The sequence below is a fragment of the Pseudomicrostroma glucosiphilum genome, assembly GCF_003144135.1.
Source record: "Pseudomicrostroma glucosiphilum strain MCA 4718 unplaced genomic scaffold BCV69scaffold_20, whole genome shotgun sequence".
Lineage (NCBI taxonomy): Eukaryota > Fungi > Basidiomycota > Exobasidiomycetes > Microstromatales > Microstromataceae > Microstroma > Microstroma glucosiphilum.
In genome coordinates this window covers 160,063-183,307 of record NW_020289932.1, presented here as the reverse complement: position 1 = coordinate 183,307, position 23,245 = coordinate 160,063, and the positions used below count along the sequence as shown (strand labels likewise).

General features: G+C 56.5%; 12 protein-coding genes across 12 annotated transcripts; 6 read left to right on the top strand and 6 right to left on the bottom strand.

Moving 5' to 3' along the window:
- Positions 1 to 113: 113 nt before the first annotated feature.
- BCV69DRAFT_122676 (hypothetical protein) lies at positions 114 to 2,583 on the bottom strand. Its single transcript, XM_025489161.1, has 2 exons — positions 2,171 to 2,583; positions 114 to 2,098 (listed from the first exon to the last, which is right to left on the bottom strand). The coding sequence occupies exons 1-2, from the start codon at positions 2,391 to 2,393 to the stop codon at positions 201 to 203; spliced, it is 2,121 nt and encodes a 706-aa protein (XP_025344968.1). The 5' UTR covers positions 2,394 to 2,583; the 3' UTR covers positions 114 to 200.
- A 923-nt stretch (positions 2,584 to 3,506) lies between these two features.
- BCV69DRAFT_285686 (hypothetical protein) lies at positions 3,507 to 4,339 on the top strand. The gene is made up of 2 exons (XM_025493472.1): positions 3,507 to 4,172; positions 4,285 to 4,339. Exons 1-2 carry the CDS (start codon positions 3,516 to 3,518, stop codon positions 4,312 to 4,314), a joined length of 687 nt encoding a protein of 228 aa, XP_025344967.1. The 5' UTR covers positions 3,507 to 3,515; the 3' UTR covers positions 4,315 to 4,339.
- Positions 4,340 to 4,350: 11 nt separating this feature from the next.
- On the top strand, positions 4,351 to 5,118 carry BCV69DRAFT_285685 (hypothetical protein). The gene has a single exon (XM_025493471.1). The coding sequence runs from the start codon at positions 4,835 to 4,837 to the stop codon at positions 5,081 to 5,083; it is 249 nt and encodes an 82-aa protein (XP_025344966.1). The 5' UTR covers positions 4,351 to 4,834; the 3' UTR covers positions 5,084 to 5,118.
- A 1,107-nt stretch (positions 5,119 to 6,225) lies between these two features.
- On the top strand, positions 6,226 to 7,196 carry BCV69DRAFT_288720 (hypothetical protein; the record flags this gene model as incomplete). The annotated part of the gene is made up of 4 exons (XM_025493641.1): positions 6,226 to 6,270; positions 6,317 to 6,436; positions 6,601 to 6,727; positions 6,823 to 7,196. The coding sequence occupies 4 exons, from the start codon at positions 6,226 to 6,228 to the stop codon at positions 7,194 to 7,196; spliced, it is 666 nt and encodes a 221-aa protein (XP_025344965.1).
- Positions 7,197 to 7,385: 189 nt separating this feature from the next.
- BCV69DRAFT_122637 (hypothetical protein) lies at positions 7,386 to 7,987 on the top strand. Its single transcript, XM_025489160.1, has one exon. It carries the CDS (start codon positions 7,575 to 7,577, stop codon positions 7,926 to 7,928), a length of 354 nt encoding a protein of 117 aa, XP_025344964.1. The 5' UTR covers positions 7,386 to 7,574; the 3' UTR covers positions 7,929 to 7,987.
- Positions 7,988 to 9,123: 1,136 nt separating this feature from the next.
- BCV69DRAFT_306112 (putative transketolase) lies at positions 9,124 to 11,681 on the top strand. Its single transcript, XM_025494679.1, has 2 exons — positions 9,124 to 9,158; positions 9,247 to 11,681. Exons 1-2 carry the CDS (start codon positions 9,148 to 9,150, stop codon positions 11,198 to 11,200), a joined length of 1,965 nt encoding a protein of 654 aa, XP_025344963.1. The 5' UTR covers positions 9,124 to 9,147; the 3' UTR covers positions 11,201 to 11,681.
- Positions 11,682 to 11,863: 182 nt separating this feature from the next.
- Positions 11,864 to 14,130, bottom strand: BCV69DRAFT_285681 (hypothetical protein). Its single transcript, XM_025493470.1, has one exon. The coding sequence runs from the start codon at positions 13,850 to 13,852 to the stop codon at positions 11,963 to 11,965; it is 1,890 nt and encodes a 629-aa protein (XP_025344962.1). The 5' UTR covers positions 13,853 to 14,130; the 3' UTR covers positions 11,864 to 11,962.
- Positions 14,131 to 14,749: 619 nt separating this feature from the next.
- BCV69DRAFT_295697 (hypothetical protein) lies at positions 14,750 to 17,675 on the top strand. The gene is made up of 2 exons (XM_025493920.1): positions 14,750 to 15,945; positions 16,026 to 17,675. The coding sequence occupies exons 1-2, from the start codon at positions 14,967 to 14,969 to the stop codon at positions 17,543 to 17,545; spliced, it is 2,499 nt and encodes an 832-aa protein (XP_025344961.1). The 5' UTR covers positions 14,750 to 14,966; the 3' UTR covers positions 17,546 to 17,675.
- BCV69DRAFT_122462 (hypothetical protein) lies at positions 17,597 to 18,690 on the bottom strand. Its single transcript, XM_025489159.1, has 3 exons — positions 18,316 to 18,690; positions 18,053 to 18,238; positions 17,597 to 17,918 (listed from the first exon to the last, which is right to left on the bottom strand). The coding sequence occupies exons 1-3, from the start codon at positions 18,400 to 18,402 to the stop codon at positions 17,649 to 17,651; spliced, it is 543 nt and encodes a 180-aa protein (XP_025344960.1). The 5' UTR covers positions 18,403 to 18,690; the 3' UTR covers positions 17,597 to 17,648.
- Positions 18,397 to 18,989, bottom strand: BCV69DRAFT_315197 (hypothetical protein; the record flags this gene model as incomplete). Its single annotated transcript, XM_025495179.1, has 2 exons — positions 18,397 to 18,706; positions 18,793 to 18,989. The coding sequence occupies 2 exons, from the start codon at positions 18,987 to 18,989 to the stop codon at positions 18,406 to 18,408; spliced, it is 498 nt and encodes a 165-aa protein (XP_025344959.1). The 3' UTR covers positions 18,397 to 18,405.
- Positions 18,990 to 19,368: 379 nt separating this feature from the next.
- BCV69DRAFT_285679 (hypothetical protein) lies at positions 19,369 to 20,405 on the bottom strand. The gene is made up of 3 exons (XM_025493469.1): positions 20,030 to 20,405; positions 19,596 to 19,935; positions 19,369 to 19,496 (listed from the first exon to the last, which is right to left on the bottom strand). The coding sequence occupies exons 1-3, from the start codon at positions 20,321 to 20,323 to the stop codon at positions 19,465 to 19,467; spliced, it is 666 nt and encodes a 221-aa protein (XP_025344958.1). The 5' UTR covers positions 20,324 to 20,405; the 3' UTR covers positions 19,369 to 19,464.
- A 333-nt stretch (positions 20,406 to 20,738) lies between these two features.
- Positions 20,739 to 23,016, bottom strand: BCV69DRAFT_285678 (SIS domain-containing protein). The gene is made up of 2 exons (XM_025493468.1): positions 21,955 to 23,016; positions 20,739 to 21,850 (listed from the first exon to the last, which is right to left on the bottom strand). The coding sequence occupies exons 1-2, from the start codon at positions 22,541 to 22,543 to the stop codon at positions 21,078 to 21,080; spliced, it is 1,362 nt and encodes a 453-aa protein (XP_025344957.1). The 5' UTR covers positions 22,544 to 23,016; the 3' UTR covers positions 20,739 to 21,077.
- Between the last annotated feature and the right edge of the window lie 229 nt (positions 23,017 to 23,245).

The following is a 23,245-nucleotide window of genomic DNA, read 5'->3' as shown; positions in this document are numbered from 1 at the left end:
GAAGCGGGTGTGACATGCGAGCCTGACTAGAGATGATGCATGGCCAGACACGCAGATGGACAGATGGACAGCCACTGCAGAAGAAAAGGGGTATCATTACTACTGTACAACGTCGAATCATCCCCAATCTCGGATAGCCCCGCTAGACGTATCTTGGCGACGTTCCTAAATCCTCCGGGACACCTCGTATCCCCCCTCGCTTATAAATATGGCAAGGTAGTACTCGAGGGCATCTGACTCATCCCTCCTCTACCATTGAACTCGCCTGACAAAGGAATCGCATCTGGCAGCCGCTCCCCTCCGCCCAGCTGAGCAATCTGCTCCTCTGTGAGGATGTGCGCATCTGCGCCATTGTATAGCTTGTCGATCTGCGGAGGTGGCGGCTGGTAAGTCAAACCACCAGTCAGGCCACCCTGGGCAGGATTTGGGCCACCCCAAGCTGCGCGTGGAGGACTTGGTCCAAAGCGTAGAGGGGCCGCCCGAGAGGTGCTGCTGGAGGGATGGTGGCCGTGTCCTTGCCTTGCCCGAGGGGGAGTAGTAGTCACCACCGTCCCTGTCTCGGCGCCCGACCGCATTGTCTGCGACGTGGCAGCTCCTCCATGCGAGTCCCCTGGCGAGGTAGTGCTGCCCAACTTGGGCGACTGCATCATTGCCGCTCTGACCGGAGGCGGCGGGAAGAGCATTGCGTCCGGCACCACCTTGTCCATCGCAGGCTTGGGAAGCGGCGAGTACTGTGTATGCTTGACAGGACTTTGCGTAAAGTGCTGATCCGCTTGCTGCTGCTGCTGATCATTCGAGGGAAGCACAGCATTATCTTGCGCAGCGAAAAAGGCGTTTCGCGAGCTGAGAGAAAGCGTCGAGACGTGGCCGGTATTCAGGGCGGAGGAGCCTGCTGCATTGGCACTGGGCAAATGTGGGTCGTTTGGAGGTCGTGACGAATGGCCTCGAGCGACTCTGTACTTTGCTTCTGGTGGGTCGAGAGATGCACGTGGCGACTTGGACGCTGGGTCCTCGCCAACTGTAACAACAGTGACCTCCCCATCGATATAGTGCCCTTTACCACCACTGCGGTCCTTCTCGTCATCCTCCATGTTCGTCCAAGGCACCACATTGACGAGGCCTGGCCAGTGACCTTTACTGTTCCCAAGGTTGGCCAAAGCATCTGGCCTCTCACTCTTCGCTTGGCGTCTTCGAAACCACCAGAAGGCTAGACCTATCAGCACCACGGCACAGATGGCACCAGCTGCTGCAGCTGCTCCGACTGTGGCGCTCGAAGTAGACTTCGAGGTGCTCGAGACCGCTGCGTCGGCATCGGAGGAGGTTGATGATGAAGAGCCGCCAACACTACCGCTTGGAGATGCCGTAGCAGCGGATGAAGTTCGATGTTGAGAGGACGTAGACGTACGATGTCCATCACTGCTGCTAGTGCTGCTCTTATGGGAAGAGCTCGTCGATGTGGTGCTCACGGCAGATGCTGTTGTTGAAGCAGCAACCAGACCAGCCGTTGGCGAGCCACTGCCCGTATCACAGTCTTCGGCATTCCTGCCTACCGTATAAATGTCGCCCACTCCACCGGTGCCTGAGCTGCCCGCATCAAAGGCGGCGATGATCAGCTTCGTCCCCTGAACCCAATCCACAGGCATTTTCCACGAGGTATCGCCCTTGTCAGCCCGGTAGGTGACAGGTGTACCTCCTTCTGGCAGAACGGAGAATTGGATTGGGTCAACGATGCCACTGTTCCCTTTATCCTCGGCCCACTGTATCTTCCAGCTGCCGCAGGTTCGAGGAGAGGCCGTTGGTCCATACCACACAAAGTCAAGGTCCTCGCTGGGGGCAGCGCAGCTTCCACTGCCAGAAGAGATGGCTGTAATCGCCGAAACGCCAGAATGCTTGCCAGAGGAGTCCGAAACAGCTGCAATGACTTGGGGTGTATCCGAGTAGTCTGGGACAGACCAATTGTATGACCAAGTCTGGGCTGATGAAGACATGTAGGACGCAGGAATTGTGACTGTGACCGGAAGCCAGTTGACTGGGGCAATGAGCAGCGTCCAAGGAGCGCTACCGCTGCTCACGTCCCATGTGATAGTCAGAGTCGAGCCTGAAGGGAGGAAAGGTGGGCGTTTCAATGTCTGTTGGCTGCTTGTGCCAAAGTATTCCATCACTGACTCACAAATTTCAACATTGTCCGATATCATCACGTCCATCTGAGCGTCCACCAAACTTGCCATCGCAAGTAGCGTCAGAGCTGCTTCCATGAAACCCCTCGCCGACCGTACGGCAGTTCGAGCTGCCATTCTTCGTACACCGCTTTCCTTGGGAGGGGGTTCAAGCTGACGGCGGGAGGTTGTGGAGATGAGCTGCAATGCTGTAGCAGACGACTCGAGAAGCGACATCAGACAGGAGCACCGTTCGGGAAGAGCCGGAGCGTCGATCGACTGTCCTCGGTACACGGCAAGAGACGCGGTTTCAAGGAAAGATCAGGAAAGATCTACGGATGAGGCTTCCGGCGGCAGTTGATGACGATTGAGAGCAAGTTCGGGAGGATAGGGTCTGTCTCGGAGCGAAGAGCGTCCAAAGAGGATTGACAGACTGCCCGTTGCTGGGCCTGAAGAATGAAGTAAAGTCGTAGACAAGGAGTGTGACAAGAGAGCGAGGGTGTACTCGGCCAGACGCGGCGCGTCGGAGGATAGGGTATAGGTCACTCTAGAAGCGGGACGTGAGGAGGAAAGCGTGGACTCCGGAACATACCAAGAAACTTGAGGAGAAAGCAATGAATGTGTGAGGAGCGTGAGAAGAGGGATGCACCCAGGTCAGCCATATGCCCCAGGGGCTCCCAGAGCCCACAAGGGGGGAGGAGGGCCCGAGCAAGGGGTGCGTTCGAAGAAAGGGGGGGTTGGTGTCTGGCGGAAAGGGCGCAGAAGCGGGGCTGCATCCTGCTGCACCCCGCCCAAGAGATCAACTGCCAGATTGGGCCTCGAGGGACAGGTCGACCAGCCACGCGGACAAGTCGAGGCCAGCGCCAAGCACGACTCGCCCAAACAATCAATGAACGGGTAGTACGCCGAAGCTCAGTAACCGAGGAATTTGACTGATCACTTAGGATGTCAGACGGCGAAGAAGTCCTCCGCTTCCGACGTGACAAGCGGAGACGCATCTAGGCCCACGCTGCGAGGTGCTAGCTGTGCAAGGAACAGAGCACCGCGGCGGCTTTCCCGCAGAGCGCAGCCGAAGAAGCGAAATCACGGATAGCAGTACTCTCGGAGATTGTCACGATGTGGTTTTGCGAAGCATGAGCGACTGATCAGCGTCATATAGAGGGGCTGACTGGCTGGAGTCTTTCGGTAGTGGCAGTGGCACCGAACTTGGAGCGAGGCCGCACACGGGCAGGCGTAGGCGTGGCTTTCCGTCAAGAGATCTTCGCGCGCAACCGGCCTCGCATCTCACTTTTGAAGCCATCTCTTACCACTGAGCATCGATCGTACCTCCCCTCAGACTTCGTCGCGCCGCTCTTGACCATGATGCGAGGCTCACAAAATCTGCTGAGAGCTGCCACTCAATGTCAAGCTTTGGCTTCTGGGTCAGCTTGGCGCTTGGCTTCTACCAGTCGCCTGACAGCACCCCCTTCGCAGCTCAGCATCCCTAGGCACTTCTCCTCCGCACGACCATGGCTACAAGACCAGACTATCGGTCAGAGCAGCGCTCCTCTGAGCTCGCAGTCGCAGTCGGACTCAGCGGGTCCGTCTCCCACATCTACTTCTACGTCTACCGCCGCCTCTTCTCCCAGCATCGATCGACAGGAGTGGAAGGAATTCGGTGACGTCTTCACTGCTGACGTTGCCGCCTCTTCCGGTCTCTCTTCCTCTTCGTCATCAGGCATGAGGGGTCGAATCTTGACAAGAGAGGAAGAACTCGAAGCCGAATGGGCCAACCGTCCACTTCTAGGTACACCTCCAGCCAAACCGCATACGGGACGCACAGTACAGATTGATCAAGCGGGCAGGAACGTAGCGGTCGGATACAAGATTCTCATGGCCACCCTGAACAGGAATGCGGTACGAAGGGAGCTCAAGTTGACGGAGAGGTATGAGAAGCCGAATCAGATGAGAGTGAGGAAGAAGAGTGAGAGGCATAGGAGGAGATTTGCCGAGATGATCAGGGAAAAGGTCAAGCTGGTGAGTACGCCAAAGAGGCTCTGAGGCTGCACGTACAGCCATGCGATACCGCCGGATGGAGGCCAGACCTAGACGACTGCTCACGCATTTCCTCCTCTTTGCACCGCTTCAGGTCCTGGAGATCAAGAACCGAGGAGGATGAGAGAAAGGGCCGGAGAAGCGCAGAGCGGTCTAGTGGCCATTGTACGTCCCCCTCCATCAATGTAATTGCCAATCACGATTCGCTTCTGTGTGAAATACATGGCCTGCGCCTTGCTACTGCCTCTCACTATACTCATGAGCAAGCGATGGCCTTGACTGCAGCAGTCTACCAATTTCCGCTCGGAGTTGTGGAAGGGCACTGACCAGTGAAAGCTCTGGAGTAAGGACTACCGCCCTGAGTCGAAACCGCCGGGCGGGATTCAGGCTCATTTTAGCAAGAGAGATGGGGCTTCGGGACCCGAAGGTCGCTTAGCGTGGGAAGCACTGCCCCACCGCCTCAATCCCTTTTTCCCTCGTGGACGTGCGCAAACATTTGATCATCGAGGAATGAAGCTGAGCAGCTCGGACCGGAGACTTGAGGTGAGACTAGCCCGACGGAAGGCAGTAGGGACAACTTTGAAGTCTATTCCGGACGTCAGCATTCCTACTGCCGCACGAAGCAACGACCGGCGGAAAGGGGGATGCCGGGTGCTGTGCTGCCGCCATGGGGCGCCTTTGCTTTTCTTCCTTCGTCCGGCGGGCCTACTCTCTCTCAGCTGTCAGGTTTTGTGGGTGTGATCGATCTATCCACTAGCGCCCTCGGTCAACACAAGCCATACGCCGATGCATTGCAGCAGCAGCGAAAACGGGGAGCGAGCGAGCAATGGAGGGGTCCAGCCCAGGGCAAGGCAAAACATGGCAATTCCGGGCAGCCGAGGAAGGTCGAGTGAGACGAGGAGGGAGAAGCAGTCTGCGAGCCTCGGGCGCCATCGTGGTGGTGCCGTGCTTCCTTTTTGGCGGGTTCCGCCCCGACCCTGACGCCTCTTCTTGAAGGATGCTGGGCAGAGGTGCCTGTGTCCCCTTGTTCTGTTTTTGATCGCCTGGCCAGCCGTGCATGCATGGTGAGAGTGCGTGCATGCGTGCGAGAGACGCCTCCGCGAATTTGCCGCCAGACAAACCACCCCTGTCCGAAGCCTGGTGGCTGAATCGCGGCGGCGGACTGGCCCGCGGGGGGAAAGGCGGGCAACTCGGGCAGGCAGGCAGGCAACCGAGTGCAAGTGGTATGGCAGCTAGGCAGCGCCTGCCATCTGTGTGACAGCTGCCGCCTTGGTCTCTTTCACCTCCGTTACTTTTCCCCCCGAGACGAACATCACTACCACGACGACCCTTCTTCTTCACCAACCGACTCATATCTCAACCTCATCATCATCAACAACACACCCTTTTGCGCGTGTCGTCGTCTTCAAATCTGCCCTTTCCCCTTTTTGATGGCCCGCTGCACAACACATCCTTCCTGATTTACTACCCGCCCCGCGCTCCCTCGACCCCCTTTGCGCCAAGAGATTGATTAGGCTTGATCTCCTCCCATAACCCCTTCTTTTCTGGTACTCCCTTTCAACGCCACCTCAGGAGCTACTCGTCTTCGCAAGCATCTCCAGCTGCCTCTTCGAATTGCACGCCATCCACCCTCAAAGCACATTGGACCCAACCCGACCCGACATCAGACGCGGAAACCCCGAGTCTCCTGCCTCAAAAGGTACACACAACACTTACTAACCCCCTGGCAACTTCATCGCAACCGCGAGCTTCATCCCAACCCCACTGGTCCTGCCCTTCGCTTCCCAAAAGCATTGGATTCTTCACGACAAGTCCCAAGTGCAGTCTCACCCCCTCTCGCGCCTTCAGCCTCACACGTCACAATGGCTTCGCCGCTAGCATCAACATCCGTGCTCGTTGCACCATCGGCCCATCACGACCTTCACATCAACCAGCAAGCTGAAGACTTCTTTGTTGGTGTCTCTTCCCCTTCGCCACGGCTCTGTGCCAGTCAAGACCTAGAATCAGATACGCCTAGCGCTCCCGTGACCTCGCGATGCACAGCCACAAGAAGGCGAACAAGGACATCCACAGTCAGCCGGTCTGCGCGACTCTCTGCGCCCCTTTCATTGACTTCGGTGATCAAGACGAGCCTCGCATGCCTGCTGTTAGTGCTTGCAATTGCCTCTGAGCCTGTGACAGCGGCTAATGTGACCGCTTTGACGGGAACATGGACCAGTGGTAGTGGCAAGGTCTTGACTGGACTGGTGAGTGTCGCTATGCTGCCGCCCCTGAGGCGATGAGGGCCATCCCTCCGGTCCTTGCCGAACGGGATCGGAAACCTGGTTCACGCTGACAGAGGAAGATGAGAGCTTGTACTGACTGGCCCCTTTACCCGATCCTTTGCATGGCCCCCTCTGCCACCCATTAGAACTTCTTCAATCCGATCAGCAAGAACTTCACGCTACCGACATCGGGCGGAATCTCGTACTCATTTGTTGAGGACCTGCCGACAGGAGGTCATTTTGAGACAAGCACGTTCTCATACACCAGCAATTGTGAGTACCCAACAGCACGCCTTGACCGTCACGCGCATGCAGCTGGTTCAGCGTGAGCACTTGATTGACTCACTCACGCTCCATCCTTATCTTAGCTGCTACAAATCGATGCTTCACAGCTGCGCTCACTTGGCAACACGGAACCTTCACAAACAATGCCAATGGCTCGCTATCACTCACCCCATACGCAGCTGACGGTATGGTGCAAGTGATGGATCCCTGTGCAGCAGAGTCGACTGCACAATACTCCTACAGCCAGTTCGAGCTCATTCCTGAATGGTATAACTACGTCGAGACTGCCACGGGATTCGACAACATCGATGGCTCGGCCTATGCGATGCAGATGTACAACGACGACGGAACAGGAGCGGCTGGAAGTGGCAAGAATGTGATGTATCTGGTGACTCGCCCTCCCACGATGCTCCCAACAGACCAGCTGTTCGAGACAGTGCTTAACCCGACCACATAGTTGGTCGCATAAGATAGTCGAGGCGACGGGCATGTTGAGGGATTCCCATTGAGACGATGGAGAACGACGAGTAGCTGAATCCAGCGATTTGGTCTTCCTGGCGAGCAAGCAAGAACCTTTACTCGCAGCCCAGGGGCGGGTCAAACCGCCAGACGTGAATTGACAATGGAACATCGTCGATCGTCCTTCATCCACCCGGTAGCCCCCACTGTCTCCAGGAAGTGCAAGCGCAGGTCGCCAAGAGACACACCTGCAGCAATTATACCTGCGAACTCTGCGATGCCACATCGTCGACAGGCTCGCCCCTTTCTTCTTTCTCATTCGAAGCGATTCATGGACACTTTCTTCCTCATCCTATGACACTCCTTTACCCCCACAATGGTGTCAAGCATCAAACAGCGATTCCTGGTGACCCTTTGGCTGATCACACCTGCCAACGATGACGGGCCGGTGCACGCACCTCGGAAGCACGGGCGACGGTTGCTGCAGAGCGATGTTTCCTTCTCGGGCTCCTTAGTCGCCGGCACTTCTGGGGTCCTTGCACCACTGGGCGAAGATCAGAGTCGGCTCGAGCTCATCGTGACCCTCGGCCCTCTGTCACTACCTCCTCTGGCGTTGTCACACCTTGTCCTTGCACACCGCACTCTCCCCCCTCCCTGTTCCTCCCTTTTCGTTTCCTTCTGTATAGATCGCTTTCAATATTTAGGTCGTTTCGAATGTCACTCTTTCTGAACTCCCTCTGAGATCTCCTCGTCTGATTCTGGCATGACACTGATTGCTTTCTTCCTAGTCTTCCGCACAAGACCAGAAGGGTGAGAGAGACAGTCAATGTCCGAACGACACACGTCTTCATTGGCAAGATGTCTCGGTACCGATGGTAGTTGCGCCAGGCTTGCAGTCTTCTCTACCTTGCCATTCGCAATGTACGAGCCTTGTGGTCTTGTCCTTCCTTCCTTTCAGCACTAGTGTGGTTACTTTTCCTTGGCCAGGAAGTTCGGCAGGCAGGCAGGCAGGCACGCCCGCACCCACTGCCTCACTCACGCATGCACGCGGGTGCAGCAAGGCGTATGACGTAGGAGGCACCAGGGCGCACCGATCGCCAGAGGGGGGGGGAAAAATTGCCGGGCCGCCGCGTGGCCCTGGCAGACGCGCAGAGGGTCCTTCTTCGTCGACGTTCCTTGTGCCAGGCAGGGCGGGCAGGGGCAGGGGCAGGGCAGGCCAAGGCCAGGCAGACGGACAGCCAGCCAGACAGTCAGCCAAGGAAGCGGGCACAGAGCCACAGAGACAGGGCCTCACTCAACATTATCACCCAACGCAGCCCACCTTCTTCCCTTTCTTCCCGTTTACCTTTTTCATATCCCCTTTACACACACATATACACATCGTGAGTAATCACTGGGCCAAAGAGCTCGCCCGACCCAAGGCCACTCAAGTCCTGGCATAGAGCTGACCTTTCTGTCCCTCTTGCACCTTCTCACCCTCTCTTCTCAATTACTATCTCCGTACCTCCACCCGCCCCTGGTACCCACCCCTTCGCTGCTCCGCAACCTTTGCTCTGGTCACCCCTCCCCCTCACCCACCAACAGATGAGTTCCTACAAGCCCGACCCCATTGACACCAAGGCCGTCGCCACCATCAGGTGTCTCGCCGCTGGTAAGTTTCCACCTTCCAGCTGCTGGGAAGCCATTCTTCGCAACAGCGGAGCAGAGATTGCCGAAGCACTATCGATGGGACCGGAGCTGACGCAACACTTCTCACCCACTCCTTCGCACTTCCCCTAACTCTCTGCCATGCTCTTCCTTCAGATGTCGTCGCCAAGGTGAGCTTTTGAACCTTGCCCTTGGGCTAGCGTGGCGTCCACTGCTCTCGCTGTACGCACGTGCGGACTGTGATACTGACATCACACGTCCTTCCGCACAATTTCTTCCAGGCAAACTCCGGTCACCCTGGTATGCCCATTGGGTGAGTTTCAGCAGAGTACCATTCGAACATCGCTGTTACCATAGCCAGACGCTCACCATCTTCACCTCTTCCATGTACTCCCTACCAGTATGGCCCCCATCACCCAGGTGCTCTTCTCCAAGTTCTTCAAGAGCTCCGCAAAGGGTCACCCATGGATCAACCGTGACCGATTCGTCCTCTCCAACGGTCACGGCTGTGCTCTCCAGTACATCATTGCCCACCTGCTCGGCTACGACCTGTCGATGGACGACCTGAAGGCATTCAGGCAGCTCGACTCCAAGACCCCCGGTCACCCCGAGGCTGGTCACCACACCCCCATGGTTGAGTGCACCACCGGCCCCCTTGGTCAGGGTATCTCCAACGCCGTCGGTCTCGCCATTGCCGAGGCCAACGCCGCTGCCACCTTCAACAAGCCCGGATTCGAGCTCTTCAACAACAAGACCTACGCTTTCCTCGGTGACGGATGCCTGCAGGAGGGTATCTCCTCTGAGGCTTGCTCTCTCGCTGGTCATTTGAAGCTCGGTAACCTGATCTGCATTTACGACGACAACCACATCTCCATCGACGGTGACACAGCCTGCTCCTTCACCGAGGACGTCGAGCAGCGATACCTTGCTTACGACTGGCACGTCATCTCCGTCAACGACGGTGACAAGGACTTCGAGGGCATGTACAAGGCCCTCGAGGAGGCACAGAAGGTCACTGACAAGCCCACCCTGATCCGACTGAAGACCACCATCGGTTTCGGTTCGCTGAACCAGGGTGGTGCCGCCACCCACGGTGCCCCGCTCAAGGCTGACGACATTGCTCAGCTCAAGAAGAAGTTCGGCCTGGACCCCGAGCAGTTCTTCCACGTGCCCCAGGAGGTCTACGACGAGTACCACAAGATCCAGCAGAGGGGTGCCGGATACCAGAAGGAGTGGGACTCGCTCTTCGAGCAGTACAAGGGCAAGTTCCCTACTGAGCACGCTGAGCTGGCCCGCCGAATCTCTGGCAAGCTTCCCGACGGATGGGAGAAGGCTCTCCCCGTCTACTCTCCCTCTGACTCGGCCGTCGCCACCCGAAAGCTCTCCGAGACTGCCCTCTCGAAGCTGGCCGCTGCTCTCCCCGAGCTCCTCGGTGGTTCCGCCGACTTGACCGGCTCCAACCTGACCCGATGGTCCGACGCCGTCGACTTCCAGAACCCCACCTCCAAGCTGGGTGACTACTCTGGTCGCTACATCCGTTACGGTGTGCGTGAGCACGCCATGGGTGCCATCATGAATGGTCTCCACGCCTACGGTCTCCACATCCCTACCTCTGGTACCTTCTTGAACTTCGTCTCGTACGCCATCGGTGCCGTTCGTCTCTCTGCCCTGTCCAACTTCCGTGTCATCTGGGTCGCCACCCACGACTCGATCGGACTCGGTGAGGACGGACCTACCCACCAGCCCGTAGAGACTGGTATGGCTCTGCGTGCCATCCCCAACCTGAACTTCATGCGCCCAGCCGACGGAAACGAGGTCTCGGCCATGTACAAGGTTGCCATTGAGGCTATCAAGACCCCCTCGGTCATTGCCCTCTCCCGACAGAACCTTCCCCAGCTGGAGGGCTCGACCATCGAGAAGGCTTCCAAGGGTGGTTACGTCCTCAAGGAGGTCCAGAATGCCGACATCACCCTCGTCGCCACTGGTTCCGAGGTTGCCATTGCCCGTGACGCTGCTGCCGAGCTGGAGAAGAAGGGCATCAAGGCCCGTCTGGTGTCGCTGCCCTGCTTCAAGGTCTTCGACGACCAATCCCTCGAGTACCGCAAGTCGGTCCTGCCCAGTGGAGCACCCATCCTGTCCGTTGAGGCCTACACCACTCTGGGCTGGCACAAGTACGCTCATGTGCAGCACGGTCTGAACACCTTTGGAGCTTCTGCACCTGCTCCTCAAGTCTACAAGAAGTTCAAGCTGGAGCCAGTGCCCATTGCTGAGAAGGCCGAGAAGGTCATCGACTACTACAAGAAGCAGGGTACCCCGCTGGTCAGCCCCATTGAGCTGGCTGCTGCCTTTGAGTAGATTTTGTTCGTCCAGCACGGCACAGTTGACAAGGAAAGAGGGGGTGTGCGAAGTGAGATGAGATGAGATGAGAAGAGGATTGGCGGATAGGAATGGATGGATAGATTGGGCCACGGATGGAGTTCAGAAGACTCCCCCGCCCCGCCCCACCCCACCCCACCCCACCCCTTTTGCGACGAGATACATTGTCCCTCTCCCCCTCCCTCTCTCTATCTCTTCTCGACTCTTGCCTTTCCCTCTTTTCTGAGTTGACTGGCTGGATGGATATATGGATGGATGGCTTGTACCAAAGGAGAAAAAAGGGGAAAAAAGATCTGATAGTGTTTTTGCTGCGTAGCGTAATTAGAAGTTTCCTTTCGATTGATTCTGAGGATTTGAGGATTTTGAGGATTTTGAGGATTTTGAGGATTTTGATTTTGAGGATTCTTCTGATCTGATCTGATAGAATAGTGAATAGTGTGGATTCCGCAAGGGAAAGGGCTTCATTGATCTTGGCCTTGGTCTGTGGAAAGGCTTGTGAAAGTTTAGTCTGGGGAAAGGACAAGAGAATTATAGAAGACCATACTAGTACTGGCCGCTTTTTCCGACCTGACATGGCCCTGTTTGACCTGTTTCGTCAAGGCATGGACGCACGTAGGTACGCAAGGGGAAGGAGCGGTTGTACGGTTGTAGTACTGTGGGTTACTATTGCTTGATTGATAAGGGTATCGACTCCTACACACAGCCTTCCCTCCACTCCTCTCTCTCTCTCCCCCTCACCGATCACCGATCGCCAAGTAGCTCACTCCAGCTCTTCCACTCGCCACCACCTCCTGCCTCACCCCCAACTCGTCGCAATAGGATCCTCTCCGTTCCCATCCCCCTTCCCTGAGGTCCTACATCACCAAAGTACCCCGCTTCCCGCCAGGCGCGCAGAGTAGGGAGATCGTAGGGACCAAATGTCTCCACTGGGGTCTCTGTCGAGGGGTCTTCCGTAGAGGTGGAGGTAGAGGTGGCTTGGAGGTAAGAGGGGGACCAACGATACTCGTATAGCACACCAGACTCTGCTTCTGGCTCTGCCGCTGCTGCTCCTCCATGCACATCCGCCTCCTCTTGCTCCACCTCATCCCCCCGACTCCGTGCAGGATCCCAATCTTCTGCTACGAGTCCTGATTTGCGTACAGAGCGCAATAGTCCTTCGTACTCTTCCTCGTAGATGTTTACTTGACTGAATTGGTCCATGAGCATTGAGATGAGAGAGGTGAAAGTTTCGATTGCCTTGATGACTGATGGGGTGGACGCGGAAGAGGGCGTAGGCGTGGATGTTTGCGTCTGGGAGTGGCCATTTTGAGCTGGGTTTGAGGTGGAAGAGGAGGTAGAGGCGACGGGTGGGACATCGTCTACAGCGGCAGCGGCAGCTCCATTGCGTCGCTGTGTATTGCTACGGCGCTGCTGTTGCTTACCAGCTTTCTTGGCCTCATCCTTGACCTTCTTCGCCTCTTTTCCAAGTCGCTGCAGCGTCTCAAGCACACTCTCTCCTTTCTCCATATACTCCAACAGCCGCATCTGCACCCCCTCCATCCCTCCAGCACCAGCTAGCATCTCCTCCTCCCTCTCTCTCCTCCGCGCTTCACTCTCCCTCTTCTCCTTTGCCTCTCTAGCAGCCCTGATTCCCTTTTTACTATAGTTACCCTCGAGCCACTTATCGTGTTGTGCAAGAGGATCCTTGGCATTGGGAATGTAGTTGCCCTCTTCGTCGAATCGGCCAGATGTCATTTCAGATTTCATGTTGAAGCCGTCCAGCTTGAAACCCATGGCGGCGTCATCAAAGTCCATCTGAGCTTGTGACTTACCTTCCCCTGGTCGACCAGCGGGCAGGTTGGAGGAGGTACCTCTGGCGGCACTGCCTTTCTGCTTGCGAGCTGCTTTGCCCTTGAGTCCCTTTTGACGGCGGATCGTCTTGAGGTCTCGTGGGAGGACAGTTGTGCCTCCAGGACTAAGCGGCGGTGTTCGCTCCCCAGCAGCGACTGGATCGTCCTCGATATTCTCTTCGTCACCCTCTTCGTCCTCATCCTCATCTTCATCTTCCAATTCCAGGTCCGGGTCTCGATCTTCATCATCCGACTCATCACTCAGTGCCCCACTGGGACCGCTCTGGAATTCTTGGCCTTCGATTTCGCCCAGAGAGAGGTAGCGCTCGGCTCCTTTGCCTTTGCCGGAAGTGGGTCCAGCAGCAGTAGTAGGAGCAGCCGTGGCTCCTTTGCTGCCGGTCTGACCACTAGAATCCTTCACCTCGAACATATCATCATCTTCCTCTCCGCCATCTCCCGCCTGTGCAGCTGCGTTCACCTGCTCTTCTTCCTCCTCTTCCTCTTCTTCCTCATCGGAATCCTCACTGTCATACCCCTCCGTCACTACCCTCCCCTTGCGCCCCTGCTGATTGCGTTTCCTGTCCTGCTCCTCCAGATCCAGGTCGGTTCCAGTGAGATCAGCATCCTTCCCTGTGTCAAGACTGCCGTCATCGTTGAGCGGGCCTGTGTCTGTTGCAAAGGAGACTTTGGAGCGCTTGAGCGAGGAGGTGGAAGGAGCTCCGCCTGGCTGACCTGCTTGCTCGGACGTGGAAAGACCGGCGGTTGCGGAGAGAGGGAGCTTGCGCTTCGACGAGGAAGACATGGAGACGGCAGTACAGAGGATGAGAAGCCGTCGCAATACTGAAAGGTATACCGTAGTACGAGAAGAGCGTAACACGGAAGCGACCAGGAAGGAACAAAATCGTCCTGGCCTGGCCTGAGCGGAAGACGAGTGGAGGCCGGAAAAGACGCGAAGATGCTGGGAGTAACTTTAGGGAGGTGTGGCGGAGCTGGTTCTAGGCGCGGCTGCCCGGAGGGTGCTGTTTGTAAGTGAATCTGTAGTTTTGAACCCCCAACCTCAGCCTCCAACACCAGGCGCGCATGCAAGCCACCCACTCCTCTGCTCTAGTGCCTTGATTCTAGATCAAGGCCTCGAAACATCACCATCTTTCAGCTCTTGTCACACGGCAAGTAGTGCTTTTCAGATACTGTCCTCTGGACATCTGAAGCTGTGTTTAGAGTACTCTGCAATGATACCTTTTTTGGTCCATCAGGCAAAGTATTGAGCGAGTTAGGAGGTGTACAAGAAGAGTCAAATACGTGTTCAAGCGGAACGGAGCAAGAAACCGGAACGGAGCGGCAGCCTGCATGCATGCGCGTGCGTGCGCATGGGTCCTGCTCAAAGCACCACCAAAGCAGCCTTTTTGGCTCAGCCATAGCTCCGTCCAAATAAGAACCTACACAAATCTGAGCTGACAGAAAGAATGTCGTCCGTAAGGTCTTTCAAGTGGTACAAAGCCCACGCAGTAATGACAAAAATTGGTTGTGCTATAGAAGCTAAAAGATGGCGATGGTGCCAGAAGCTGGGGAGGGAATAAGGCACTAGAGCAGAGGAGTGGGTGGCTTGCATGCGCGCCTGGTGTTGGAGGCTGAGGTTGGGGGTTCAAAATCTCAAATGCACCTACAAACAGCCACTTTTTCTTCCCTTCTTGGGCCGCGCCTATGTGCAGTCACGCACGCACCTCCCTAAAGTTACTCCCGAAGATGCTCACCTTTCCGCTTCAGAGTATACCCAAGACCATGGCATTCTCTTCAGTCAAAGCCTATAGTCAAGCTCAGGGCTCCTAGCTGTTCAGCCTGCTGCGGTGACTGAGGAGCTGTACAGGTGCGGCTTGGGTACGATCGAGTAGCAAAGTCGTCGCTGCGTGACCCCAGCGATGACCTCTTCCCTCCTCTCTCCTACCACTCCACCTTGCTACGGCGTCTACCTCCTCCGCTCCTACAAGTCGTCCTCCCCCACTCCTCCCTTTCCACCCAGAGCGACTCAATCCACCTACATAGGCTCTACTCCTCGCCCGCCCACTCGCAAGAGACAGCACAATGGCGAGCTCACACAGGGAGCCTACCGTACGCGTAACGGAAGACCATGGGAGATGGAGATGCTCGTGTATGGATTCGGGAGCAAGATTGCCGCGCTGCAATTCGAGTGGGCATGGCAGAAGGCCAGCTTGAGTAGACATCTCAGACAGACTGTCGCGGTGCCGATCTCTGGAATGGGGAGCTCGACACCAGGCACGGGGCTGGGGACCACGACCATGGCTACCAGGCCCATCTTCCCGCGACAGGGCAAAGGGAGGGGCACTTATCGCCCTCCCTCTCAGCAGATCCTCGTACTACGCTGTCTGCTGCGCTCAGAACCCTTCTGTCACTGGGGACTTCGACTGGCCTTCTTCGCCGAGTGGGTCTGGGCTGCTTGGGAAAAAGCGCAGAGCGAGTCTGCCGCTATTGCTAGCAGCAGTGCGCCTCTTGCGAGGAGGAGCGGGCGAGTGCTGCCTGCTCAGGAGAACAGCCCAGCCATTAGGTGTGACTTCAGGGGTGTAGATGGCAAGAGAAGACCATTGCTGGACTACTCTGAGGAGGAACGGAAGCTCGTAGGGATCAAGCAAAGTGACGCCATCAAAGCTACGGCTAAAAAGAAGGTTGCACCATCTGCAGCGCCAGCCGTAGGTGCTGCTACGGACGCCGAACATCACTGGCATGAGGTCTTGCCCGCAAGCGCCACTGTCAAAGGCATGGGTATGACGTGGGATCGGCTAGAGAGGGACGTACCCACAGTACCGCCTATGACTGTCTCTCAGCCGAACGAAGAAGGAGACTTGCAGCGTTCCTGGCCTCCCAGAATGGTGTTCGACGATGGTGAGTCAAAGCCGCACAGCATAGACTGCATCGTTGAAATGCGTCTCACGCCACTAATCATCCCTTTTGTCCTTCTGCAGTGGACCTCGCCTATCTATCCCTCCACCGCTTCCTGCACGTCCTCTCTTCCCACCAAGCCAGAGCAGACGATCTCCTCCCTTCTCCCACCTCTACGACTTCAGATTTATCGATACCCTGCTCGTCATGTCAGACTCCCATCGACCTAGTTGAAGCAGACCCAGCAACCTACACCACCTGTCCAGCACCCTACCGTGCTCTTCACTCCCAGCCTCTCTCACAAGCACGTCCAAGAAGCGCTACAGAAGCGAGGCAAGCAGACGAGCGGGCGTCCTGTACCTCCCTCTTCCACCTGAGATGTCTAGCAAAAGAATGGCTGAGCGCCGAGGAACGGGAACAAGAACAGCAGGAGCCTTCGGCCAGCAGCTCGAGGCTCGGTGCAGCTGAGCATCTCCTGCCTCTCAAAGGAAGCTGCCCTTGTCCGACCTGTCGCAGCAAGACAAGCTCCAGCTCCACCTCGCATAGCACAGCTGGAGCACAGCAGGAAGGTCTTTGGGCAGATGTGGTGCGCGCTGCCTACCGTCGCAGGGAATGGGTGCAATCCTCACGCCTACGGGTGCGAGCTGCACTCGCCCTCAAGGAGGAGATGACTGCGCTTGACGATGCGGAGGGCGTCGAAGAAGCAGAGCGGGAGCTGCATATAGCTTGGGACCTCGATAGAGTCCTGCTTAGAGGCGTCGGCGCCGCGAGAAAGAAGCGAAGGCGGAAAGTGGCGAATTCGAAGGGCACAGCAGCGCACGAGGAGGATCCTTCTGAGCTGGAGGAAGACGAGGATGCGAGCGAGGAAGAAGACGAGGAAGAGAGCGGCGAGCTCGATCTCCTTTCACGGCTGGACCGACTTGTCGCCTCTCCCACACGAGGCAAGAAGGCTGCCGCCAAGAAGAGCCCTTCTGCCTCACCTAGAAAGAAGGTGACTTCTCCTCGCCAAAAGTCAGTGGGTACAAAGGGGGACAGCAAGAGCCAGAGCAAGAGCAAGACTGGCTCTCCCAGGAAGAGCAGCGTGTCCGCCAATGCTACGAAGAAGAATAAGAAGGAGAAGAGTGCTAGACCCGCCAGCAAGAGGGGTTCCTCCCCTGCCTCCTCCTCCTCAGTCAGTCCTCGCAAACCTGCAAGCGCGACAAAACGCAAGATGCGAGCCTCTCCTGATCCTGATCTGAGCGATCCGAGTACGGTGGACCTTGCAGAGGCCACGGGTTGGATCCGAGAAGCGCTTACAGGCGCAGGAAAAGAAGGAGAAGTAGATGGACCCAGCCGCAATGCAGAGAGCAGTTTGGCACCGCCAGCACCAGCTCAAGTCCCAGCGCGTCCTCGTGCACGGGCGAAAGCGGCTGTCAAGGCTATGCCGGTGGTCAAGGGCAAGAGGAAAGTACAGCACGTCGCTGACACTACCGCTGACACTACCGCTGCCGCTACCGCTGCTGCTGCGAATGGCGGAGGAGCTGGTGGAACAAGTGGCGGTAGGGGAGATGTAGCACGAAGCACAAGTGGTCGACAGGTAGAGATCATCGATCTCAGTGACTAGGTAGGTAGACCGCTCGGCAGACAGAGCATCATAGGAGGACGGGGAGCGGAATCGCATTGTATTTGCATCTGTATCTATTCTGTACATCTACATCTCGACTAAATCAATAATCTTGCAATGCGTCCAGTATCGTGTCACAGGTATGCGCATACATAGAACGGCGTACTGTTCGAGAGCTCATGTGGATATTGGCGCTGCCTTGGCCAGCTCGATGATTTCTTTGCAGTCCTTGCACTACCTGATTTTCATCGCGGCCAAGTGGGTGCATGCAGAGAAAGTCTCTTGCCTCCTTCAGCCTCTGGTCCCGGCGTATTCGGCGCCAAGCGACGACTATGTTCGCCTGTAGACAGGACGTGTTGCAGCCGTAGCACAACTGTGAGTGACGCATGAAGGGGAAAAAAGGAGCAAGACGATCAGCTTCACTCCAAGGTTGCTGCCGCTGGCCTACTTGCTGCACGATCAATTGCTTTCGACCAGTGCAAGTGGCCGATCCCGGTATGCACGTACCAGCTGCAGGTTCTTTGGCCCGTAGTCGCCGCCTCTATGTCTAGGAACCACTGACGGCGCCAAGGCTCGCCATGTTGATCCTGTGCATGTCATGCGACTCTGAGATCTTGGCGACCATGTCGAAGCCGCGCAGCGGGGCAGACAAGGTCTTCGTGAAAGAGCAGCTGTGCACACGTTGCGATGTCTCTGGAGCACCACGTCGGTAGCAAGTCACGTCAGAGAAGTGCCAGGACGGTATGAGACCAATGTCAATGGCTACGCACCTTCGCATGTGCACTCTTCTGGCTCCTGCAGGCACTGCACTGCTTTTCGGGATTGATGGGCACAAGAGCATGCTGGGTGGCAGTCATGATCTACAGCTGGCGCTTGCAATGCTGCCAGATGGTCTCGTATGCAAGCTTGAGGGCCAGGGGATTGACGTAGGTTGGGGGTACGATGCTGGCTGTGGATACAGCCAATGTAGAATGTACTCTAGAGTACAGGACCCCTACATTTTCATTCTTCCAGGCTGACTCCAGATCGATCGGGGCGCATCCTGCGCCAGTGAGGTAAATCTGATCTGGCTGCATCGAGTACGAGCAGCGTGACGTCTTTGCATAGACTGCAGCAATGCTTTTGAGTGGGGTATTGCGAGCACCGGCGGGTTCGATGCGGCTAGTCGAGAGGGCAAGAGGAAGCGAGTAGTGAATGTCAGTTTGGTGACAGAGGGTGGTCTGTTCGTGTTTCTACAGACGACTTACCAGACTTGTAGCTTGAATTCTATTTGATTGTACAGCCAAGCGTTGCTCATCTCGTACTCATCGTTTCGCTTATAGTGAGGCATAGGGAGGGTAGGCCTGTACTGGTGGATATCTTCTCTACTCCTGATGGAATACGTGTCGAGTGATGTATTTGAGCTCGCCAGCTGTATCGACTGAGTATCTCCCTCTTCCAGCATCTACCGTGGGCAAAGTGAGTTGGTATAAGGTCGACGGGCAGTGAAGGGTGAGGAGAGAGAAGGAGAAGGAGGAAGATGCAGAAGAGGGGCAAGGCAAATACTCTTTCATACCTCGTGCTACGTGTCACACCCGACCCGGTCAGCTCAGCTCAACCCTTGTTCCTGGCGCGGTTGACTCAATGGCGCCATAGTCTCGACCCGGGAGCAATGCTGACCCCGGGCTCAGGCCAGAGCCAGAGCCTACGCTTATGCTCTGACTGCCATGCTGCACCACTTACTGCTCACTGAAAACCTCAGGCTTGAGTCCCCTCGGCATGTGACTCCGGAATACATGTATTTATTTTTGCTTTGTCCCAAACGAAGTGACCTCACAAGATGGCTGTTGAGCTACATGAGAGCAGTCTGCGTCCTACTGGGCTGATCCCTACTGCACTTGCCCAACCACATACAAATCCTTGTTTTCCCCTTGGCTTTGTTACTTGTTCTTCTCACCCTCGGCGTAAGCGTCTGGCAGAGGCAAGGGTAGGGACGGATGTTCCATGATGTCAGCAATGGTTGCGCACGGCAGACTGCGCCTGTCTCAATCGCAACCCCACCCTTACTCACTCTTGAATGGGAATGAGCTAGCCGCCGAATCCTTTGCACTACTGTCACCTGCCTTCTTCCTGTTCCTCGTCAAGTCATCACCAAACATCAATGCACCTGTTCCCCAAAAGGCCAACAAGGCCGAAGGGACAGCGATAAAGTAGGCAAAGGTACCCAGACCGAGTTCACCGGCAGACTGGGCTTCGACGGCTGTAGAGGCGCTGCCGGCCGAGGCGTAGGAGACGAGGGCCATGGATAAGAAGTAGAGGACGAGGACGAGAACAGAGGGGAAACGGGTTGCGGGTGCACCAGAGTCCGCTCGGGGGGCGATAGGCGCAGAGGTAAGGGGGATTGCACCAGTCTGTGAGAGGAGGGCGAAGAGGTGCAATCGTCAGCAAAGTGCAATCTGCAATGTCTTCTCTTCCCTTACTCTCCTGACAGACGTCCCTACTCACTTGCACGATAGCAGTAACAGCCAGCGTAATCATTGTCATGCCCCAAGCATAACTTGCAAACCTCTCAATCGGCGTCAACTCTGGTCCCAATGCACTAACAGAGTTCTGCGCTGCATTTCCCGTCTCACTAGTAGCCTGTCCTGCTGCTCCTCGAGGAGTGCTCAAAAGGAGGAGGACTCGGGGAAAGAGGAGAAGAGGGAGAGAGAGGGAAAAGAGATAGGCAGCCGAGGCGTAGGCGAAGTAGTGGGCTGGGTTTAGTGGAGAGGATAGGACGTCCTTTTGCTTGGATTCCATATTGGGCGGAAGTGTGTCGAAGTGGGAGGTGGAATGAGGCTACGAAGAAGAACGAAGGAGACTGGCAGGAGAAGGCAAGGCTACGAGTACCGATGAAAGTTCAAGTCAGAGTATGGTAAAGGAGGAAGCAAGCAGACCAGACCTGCTTCCTTCTTCATCCAACCACGTCTTACACGCCTACACGCACCGCCCAAGGCCCTTTGCTGGAAGGCGACCCCCGCCCCGCCCTCGGCCTGTCGTCGACTCTGCCTCCACATGATCAATCGACGTCACGACGCGCCTGCACTGCAAGAGACAACAGGAGAACGCACAGCCCTGGCGCGCCCCCTGCGCTCAGACCATTCTGGGCAGGAGCAAGAAATAGAACTTTGGCGCTCGCAGATGAGGGATAGGTTCGAAGATATGGTAGAGGTGCCAATCATGAGCAACGAGCAATAAGCCACGAGCATGCAAGAGAATTCATATTTGACAATCTAGAGTGGACCGGACAGAACAAGCGGGGGAAACCAGGGACTTAACAGAGAGCTTGCAATGGCTGGCAGATACAAAGCGGGAAGATGCTGAGGCGAGACTTTGCAATGGAGAGGGTTTGTGCAAAACGACAATTCCCTGGGTACATATGATGCGGCGACGAGTGTGCAGTGGTAGTATAGAGTCAATAGTGGTGCTGATTTTTCTTTGCGCTCTGGCCAAGCAAGCCAGAGCCAGAGCTCGCAGCCTTCCCCCTCCAAGGGTCTGGCAACCTTGCTTTGCTTTAGACCGATGCCCGCTCGGTCTCCTTCTCTGACTCCTCCTTGGAAGCAGCCTTCTGGCTGATCTTCATCTCTGCCATCATCCTCTGACCCAATGCGCCACCAGGGTGATTCTTGCCGAATTCTGCCGTGGTTCCCAAGCCGAGCATCTTTGCACAGCTCAGCACCAAGGAGTCTCCCATGGCGAGAGCCGTGGTAGTCGAGCTCGTGGGGGCTGGTAGATCGGCATCTGCTTCATCCGTGCCAGCAGTGAGGGCCGAAGCTAGCGACGAGCAGAAGAGGGCCGAAGTCGAGCAGCATGACGCCCCGTCTCGGTGCTGGCAGGCAGCGTTGCCACATCGCCTAGGTGAGCGCGACCGGGATTCCGATTCATCTTCGTCCTCGGACAATGAGAAGTCCTGAGGCAGCTCCTGTTGCTCACCTCCTCGACCAGCGGTGCGGCAATCGATCCAGCTACCGCCGCCTTGAAGGGCCGCCTTCCCTAGTGCACTGTCCCTCTGAGCAGTCAGTGCAATGACCTTGACACCTCGCAGCTCGACGTGAGGCAAGAGACCTAGGAGCTCGGGCGAGGAGCCGGAGTGAGAGAGGGCGACCAATACATCGTTGGGAGGTGCGGGAAGCTGAGACTTGGCCGAGGTAGAAGCGACGAGATTGGAGTTGGAAGGAGAGCCATTCAGTCGTCCCAAATCGCCATGAAGCGCTGCGAGCGGGTCGAGGTAAGCTGAAGGTAGCCCAAGCGATAGTGATGTCGATGAGAGCTTGTTGGCAATGATACCTGGCGAATTGGAACAGAGATCGAGAATGCGTAAGGATTGTCAGGAACGGCCTGGACATGCTATGTCCCGAGCGATTTGATCCAGCAGATCACGTGCTACTCACCACTCTTCCCTACACCTGTCCAGACCAGCTTTCCTCCCGCCTTGAGCGTTTCGACGACAAGCTGCTGTGCGCGTTCAAATTGATCAAATGTTTCCTCCTCTTCTCTCATCCTCCTTGCAGCAGAGAGGAGCGAGGCAGCCTGATGCTCCAGAAGAGCACGAGCATGTGCCAGTGAGGCAGAGGCAGAAGACTTTCTTGGGCGTCGAGGCGGCGATGGAGAAGCCGCCTTGCTCTGCCTATCCTTGGGCGTGAAGCTCTGAGCAATTCCCTCGTGGAGGCTCAAGGAAGTATCGACTGTGCGGGCACTCGAGGAGAAGCCAGAGGAAGCAGGCGATGTGACAGGCGAGACATCATCCGCCTGATGTTGCTGTTGCTGTACGCTTTGAAGTGACTCTTCCAGAAGGGCAGAACCGGAACCAGTTGCCTCGCATGGGCTGTACTCGTTCTCAGCTACTACGCTAGCGCGGCTGGAGGAAGGACTGCTGTCTCCAGTCTCGACGTCTTCTGCTTCGGAGTCGAGGCCGTCAATATATCTGTCAGAACCTCCTTCTGAGACAGAAGAGGACTGGGACAAACCGTCAAGCATCATGCTGAGGGAACGCGTTTGAAGGGTGTGGGTGGGGTCGAGTGGCTGATTTCGGCCAAAGCTTCCGAAGGCGCTGTTAGAGAAGGATTGAATCCAATGAGATGCAAAGCGAGAATAACCCGGAGGCGATGAGTGCCACCAAATAGATCGAAGTGGATGCTAGACTGAATTCCGTATGATTGTCACGAGATAAAGGACGTCGATGAGATGTATGCGGATATGTGAGGCCGGAAAGGTAGAGTGAGGTTCCGCGTCTCGGAGCTAAGGCAATGTTAGGCGATCAGGGTCTTGCGAGTTTTGGGCGAGTATATGCGCAGACGGTAGGGTTGACGAAGACTTGAAAAGAGTAAATGGCTCGTTGTGAAGGTAGTGCTGTATGGATTATGAGTCTGGATGGTAGAGTGGCAGAGGTTTACTGAGCGTGGATGTATGCTGGGCCATGTCATATTATCCTTTCTGACGTGATGTGCTTATCGCCAGGCGCGGAGAGAAGAAGTTCCTGCGCCGAGGCTCGGGGCGGTGGAGCGGCCCTGAAGATCCTTGGCGGCGTCTGGCCCACGTTTGCCTGACACCCACTTACCAAAGCAAGATCTCTCCCTCCGCCGGACGCCGAGCCTGGCGCTGTCCAGACTCCGCCAGATCGGCACGACCCCGATGTCACTCGACGGCCAGATCTAAGCGAGGTGTTGCCCACGGAGACAAAAG

What these genes read in the sequence shown, in the direction of transcription:
- BCV69DRAFT_122676 (XM_025489161.1), bottom strand. Translation starts at nt 2,393, where the DNA reads ATGTCGCTTCTCGAGTCGTCTGCTACAGCATTGCAGCTCATCTCCACA. An exon ending in ATCGGACAATGTTGAAATTT is followed by an intron (nt 2,099 to 2,170) that starts GTGAGTCAGTGA and finishes TCCTCCCTTCAG; the next exon opens with GCTCGACTCTGACTATCACA.
- BCV69DRAFT_285686 (XM_025493472.1), top strand. Translation starts at nt 3,516, where the DNA reads ATGATGCGAGGCTCACAAAATCTGCTGAGAGCTGCCACTCAATGTCAA. An exon ending in TCAGGGAAAAGGTCAAGCTG is followed by an intron (nt 4,173 to 4,284) that starts GTGAGTACGCCA and finishes GCACCGCTTCAG; the next exon opens with GTCCTGGAGATCAAGAACCG.
- BCV69DRAFT_285685 (XM_025493471.1), top strand. Translation starts at nt 4,835, where the DNA reads ATGCCGGGTGCTGTGCTGCCGCCATGGGGCGCCTTTGCTTTTCTTCCT.
- BCV69DRAFT_122637 (XM_025489160.1), top strand. Translation starts at nt 7,575, where the DNA reads ATGGTGTCAAGCATCAAACAGCGATTCCTGGTGACCCTTTGGCTGATC.
- BCV69DRAFT_285681 (XM_025493470.1), bottom strand. Translation starts at nt 13,852, where the DNA reads ATGTCTTCCTCGTCGAAGCGCAAGCTCCCTCTCTCCGCAACCGCCGGT.
- BCV69DRAFT_295697 (XM_025493920.1), top strand. Translation starts at nt 14,967, where the DNA reads ATGACCTCTTCCCTCCTCTCTCCTACCACTCCACCTTGCTACGGCGTC. An exon ending in CAGAATGGTGTTCGACGATG is followed by an intron (nt 15,946 to 16,025) that starts GTGAGTCAAAGC and finishes GTCCTTCTGCAG; the next exon opens with TGGACCTCGCCTATCTATCC.
- BCV69DRAFT_122462 (XM_025489159.1), bottom strand. Translation starts at nt 18,402, where the DNA reads ATGACTGCCACCCAGCATGCTCTTGTGCCCATCAATCCCGAAAAGCAG. An exon ending in AGAAGAGTGCACATGCGAAG is followed by an intron (nt 18,239 to 18,315) that starts GTGCGTAGCCAT and finishes GTGGTGCTCCAG; the next exon opens with AGACATCGCAACGTGTGCAC. An exon ending in GGCCAAAGAACCTGCAGCTG is followed by an intron (nt 17,919 to 18,052) that starts GTACGTGCATAC and finishes CGTCACTCACAG; the next exon opens with TTGTGCTACGGCTGCAACAC.
- BCV69DRAFT_285679 (XM_025493469.1), bottom strand. Translation starts at nt 20,323, where the DNA reads ATGGAATCCAAGCAAAAGGACGTCCTATCCTCTCCACTAAACCCAGCC. An exon ending in CTGTTACTGCTATCGTGCAA is followed by an intron (nt 19,936 to 20,029) that starts GTGAGTAGGGAC and finishes CTCCTCTCACAG; the next exon opens with ACTGGTGCAATCCCCCTTAC. An exon ending in TAGCTCATTCCCATTCAAGA is followed by an intron (nt 19,497 to 19,595) that starts GTGAGTAAGGGT and finishes TGCCTCTGCCAG; the next exon opens with ACGCTTACGCCGAGGGTGAG.
- BCV69DRAFT_285678 (XM_025493468.1), bottom strand. Translation starts at nt 22,543, where the DNA reads ATGATGCTTGACGGTTTGTCCCAGTCCTCTTCTGTCTCAGAAGGAGGT. An exon ending in GACAGGTGTAGGGAAGAGTG is followed by an intron (nt 21,851 to 21,954) that starts GTGAGTAGCACG and finishes CCAATTCGCCAG; the next exon opens with GTATCATTGCCAACAAGCTC.